Raw genomic sequence first — 4234 nt, forward strand, 5'->3', positions numbered from 1 at the left:
GTCCTCAGACATTTTTCTTTCGTTGTTTCTTTCTTTGCGCAGGTAAACACCACATTTCTTCTTCTACGCTTGCATTATCGGCAGAGCAGACGCTGAATGCGCACTTTCATCTGGTTTGGTCTGCCGCGGTTTCCGTAGACTCGTGAACGCACTTTTAGGAAATCCTATACAATACTGTTTATGCTCTTAAAACATTCTAAATGACTTCGTTTCGAGTAAATTCTGGATGCTACCCACTCAGGAAACTTGGAATACATTGGACGAGCAGTATGGAGGAATATATGTACTATTCCTTTAATATTAGGAATGCACAGCGCTGAAGCTGGGAACATCTTCAGGACCAGGTTGCCTCCGTGGGACCTTGTGGTAGACAGAGGAAGACTAGCAGGTGAACCAGAGAAGCTGCTGTCCTGTAGGTCCCTGTGTCCTCCTCATTTAATGAGGAGGACACAGGGACTTCCAATATGCTGTTGGAAACTGTTATCCTCTTCAGGGAATACCACCCAGACAGCAGAGGTAAAGTGAGAGAAGCTCAGGAGCAGCAGAGAGCTGGGCGGAGAGAGGAGAAAAGGTCTCTGATTGGTTGAACTAACCTAGATCGTCAGCAAACAGACATCCTCAGGCTACTGGATTGTTTGACTTGTCTAATGAAAAAGGGTGTGGCCCCAGGTGGGGCCATTTAAGAGGCCTAGAGTAATTAATCAGAACTATTTGACCAACCAATTCTTGGAGATCAACGCTTGTTAGCTTTAGAATTCTTAGACCTGGTTGGTTTGAGCTGTAGCCCTACATAAAGATGACATCACTCGATCCAGGTATGTCCTTCGCATGGCTTCGCTTCTGAATGCATCTCTGCATAGAGATGACCCTCTGGTTCCAGCCGTTTTGTTTGGTGTAAACACAGCATGGACATGCTGGTGACTGGGCAGGTCCAGGATGGGTGTTACCTGTGCTTCTCCATGGTCTCTGTGCCTCTCCAGTCCGGTAAGGTGCTGGCACACAGCATTCCAATGGAGACAACGACAAACAGGACGGAAACCGAGGCGAGCAGCCGAGCCAGCAGTGACGACGTGGGTTCCTCAAACGTCCTCCTCAGGGTCTCCATCCAGCAACTCTGAGCTACCTCCTCCAGGCCTCTCTGCTCCGTCTCGGGGAAGAAGTGGACGAAGCCGTCTGACAGGCGGTCATCCAGACGGCGCTGGCAGCAGGGCTGTAGGTCAGAGCTCTCCAGGCCCCAGTACAGCATCTCATTGTAGAAGGACAGCTCGCACATTTGTGGCACGAAGCGCAGCCTCCCATGTTGGATGTAGAGCATGATGAAATTAAAAGCCTCAGAGTGGCGGTCAAAGAAGAACTCGTTCCTGTCTCGATCGTAGTCGTCACAAAGCTCCAGCAGTTCACGCTCTGACCCACAGCGTTGCAGCCGACTGAGTCTGCTGAGAGGAAGGCGCTTCATCAGCTCTGCTGGGACGGAGAACCTGCGGCCGCCAACGTTCAGGATGCAGAGCTTGCTGCTGAACTTCATCTTCACCAAAAAAAAAAAAATACCTGCAGCAATGGTTTCAGGCAGACTTGGTTCCGCAGCAGACGGACTGCCTCCAGAATCCAGGGGTTCAACTCAGCCAGAGAGATCTTTGCTGAAGAATCCAGAAACTGCTCTGACCGTCACGTCTTATCATGGAAAACTTCCAGCAGAGCAGAGGCAACAGCAGCAGATCTGCGTCTGGGTGATTAGGAGCAGTGACCTGTTTCCACAGAAGCTATGCTGACAGGAAGTGGAGGCAAAGAGACGATGAATGGAGCAGATGTTCCTCAAATACTCTCACACCTTTGCTCTGTTTCCTTGGTGGGTTGAATCTGAGAGTGGAGAGCAGCAGCAGACACTTCTGCTCCTCTTTGTCCTCCTTCTGAGGGAGAAGAGGAAGATCAGGAGAACCTGAGGAAGTAAAGCCAGCCTGGAGTCCATAAAAGTCCTTCTGTGATCCCCTCTTCATCTCTGCCGTTCCTCTTCCTCAGATCTGCTCCACTTATCAACCAATCATCTGCTTCATTTATTAACCAATCATCTGCTTAAGGGATCATCAAAGGCTCACATCAAAAGAGATTTCATAATGTCACTAATAAGAGCAGGACAGAGGAAACAGCGCCCTCTGCTGGCGACTCCTTAGAGCTGCTCCCAACATGATGAACTAATGAAGGCAGAGGGACAGCCTGAAGGAGTCCATGAGGAGAACCCTCGCCCATCCAGCGTAGGGAGAACCTTGACCAACATGACGATGACCCACTCTTTCTGTGAGCAGGCGAGCACAGCCTGTGTGTGTGAGGGAAATCTTATTAGTTTAAAAAAATAACAATAATGACCATAATTTGCTCACATTGTCATTGATTCTTTGTAGGCTTTTTTTGTTCCATTTAGATTTTTAATGTTAGTGTAATGTAACAAATGTTATGGCTCAAAATGTTCATGTTTTACCACGAGTTTTAAGCACCTTAGTGGACCACAAGGGAAAAAAGAAAAAGTTGGGGAAAAAAATGAAAACAATTGTGACTCCGCCATAGTGTCTCTTTATGGTTAATTTTTCCAATCCCGGGTTAAATAGGAGGGTAATTGTTATAAAATAAACATTAATAAAAAAAAATAGGTTAACAGAAGTCTTGGCCAGAAGATCAGAGATTCTGAGAAGTATCAAAAGAAAATCCAGGATGGTGTCAGGAAGCAGATCCAGGTTTGATCAACAGGCAGAAGTCAAGCAAACAGATCAGAACGAGAACCGGCAGGCTCAGAGGAACAGAGGCAGAACGGGTCAGGAAAGGGTAATCAGAAACCTTAACATAATGCTGAAAAACTCTCCCCTCATCCTTGAGAACAAGCTGGCACTGATAACTGGAAAGCAGGCAGGTTAAATAGAAGCAGGAGCAGGTGGATCAGATAAACGGTAATGAGATAACAGGCAGAGTTATACAGCTGAATGAAATGAATAATCCAGCCTGTCATGAGCACCGAATGCATGGCAGTTAAATAATTTGTATCATGTTGAAAAAAAGATTATTTTAAATTATAACTTCCAATGTGCATCACATTATTTTTTGCCAGATCTGTTTGCTACTTTCTTCTTATTTATTACTATTTGTCTGCTTTAAGTATGATTCTATTTAAGGCCTTACCCGCGAACTTTAAGAATGAATGCTTTATAATTATCTTTTAAACTAATTTTCTAAACACATTTCTATTAACTTTTCAGGGCAATTTAAATGTGGAGACTTCAGGATGACAGATGGAGACAGCAGATGAGCTCAAGACATGAAGAAGGCCGGCTGGTTGATCCACTGTTGTCATGTGATCAAACCAGCAGTGAAATGATGATGAAGCATTCAGACATAAAGAAGCAAAACAAATAGAGAAGTTGCTGTTGCTGTTTTCCCACAGAATCTTGCTAACTGACCCTTTATTGGCCTCAGGTGTTGGGAGGGGGCGGAGCCTGAACACAGCCAGAAAACAAGCACTGTCTCACTGTCACAGGAAGTGATGTCAGACCCGTCTGAGGCAGAGGGAGGAAGTAGCTGATCTGTTTTCACCGGAAACACTCAAATGGAGGTGAGAAAGATGCTGCCGCTGCTGCTCGCTGCTGCTGCTCTGGGTGAGTTCTGGTTCTGGTTCTAGTAAACTGACACAGTGCAAAGCTCAGGTAATGGTTCCTGCTTGGTTGGGGGGGGGGTCCAATCTAAGTTGGTTTCTCTCATGGCAGCCAGAAGGGCTGAACTCTGACCTTTGAACCTCCAGAGAAATCCTCTCTCAGTTAATTTCTGTCTAATTAATTCATGTCTTTCTCCAGAACTGGTTCTGATCCAGGTTCTGACCTTTCTTCCAGCTAGTTCTGAAACAGAACTGATTCTTAACCAGGTTCTGACCTTTCATCCAACTGGTTCTTTACCAGAACTGGTTCTGATCCGGGTCCTGACCTTTCTTCCAGCTGATCCACTAAAACAAGAACTGGTTCTGATCCAGGTTCTGACCTTTCATCCAACTGGTTCTTTACCAGAACTGATTCTGATCTGCTATGGAGAGCTGTTTGATTCAAAATAAATAAATGTTGCTATTGATAAATTGTCAATGAGTATCCATATAAAATAAAACAACATAAATGTAAAAATTATTTTTAGCTTATTTTATTTTATCATATTTCAAGAGTTTCTATTTATTCAAAATGTATTAAATTTAAAAATTGCAAAATTT

At 44.9% G+C, this 4234-nt stretch overlaps 1 protein-coding gene across 2 annotated transcripts in view; it reads right to left on the reverse strand.

Moving 5' to 3' along the window:
• LOC107101392 (potassium voltage-gated channel subfamily G member 3-like) overlaps nt 1-2269 on the reverse strand; it is a 4351-nt gene extending 2082 nt beyond the window's left edge. The window contains exons 1-2 of one of the 2 annotated variants that reach the window (XM_015400283.1): nt 967-2269; nt 51-84 (exon numbers count right to left, since the gene is read on the reverse strand). In XM_015400283.1, the coding sequence (XP_015255769.1) occupies nt 51-84; nt 967-1525 (593 nt within the window). In that variant the 5' untranslated portion in view covers nt 1526-2269. Of the gene's footprint in view, nt 1-50; nt 85-947 lie in introns of both variants that reach the window. The other variant, XM_015400282.1, reaches the window with a different exon arrangement.
• Nucleotides 2270-4234: the final 1965 nt, after the last annotated feature.

This window comes from Cyprinodon variegatus, unplaced genomic scaffold, assembly GCF_000732505.1.
Source record: "Cyprinodon variegatus isolate N-32 unplaced genomic scaffold, C_variegatus-1.0 Scaffold1090, whole genome shotgun sequence".
In the NCBI taxonomy this organism is placed as follows: Eukaryota; Metazoa; Chordata; class Actinopteri; order Cyprinodontiformes; family Cyprinodontidae; genus Cyprinodon; species Cyprinodon variegatus.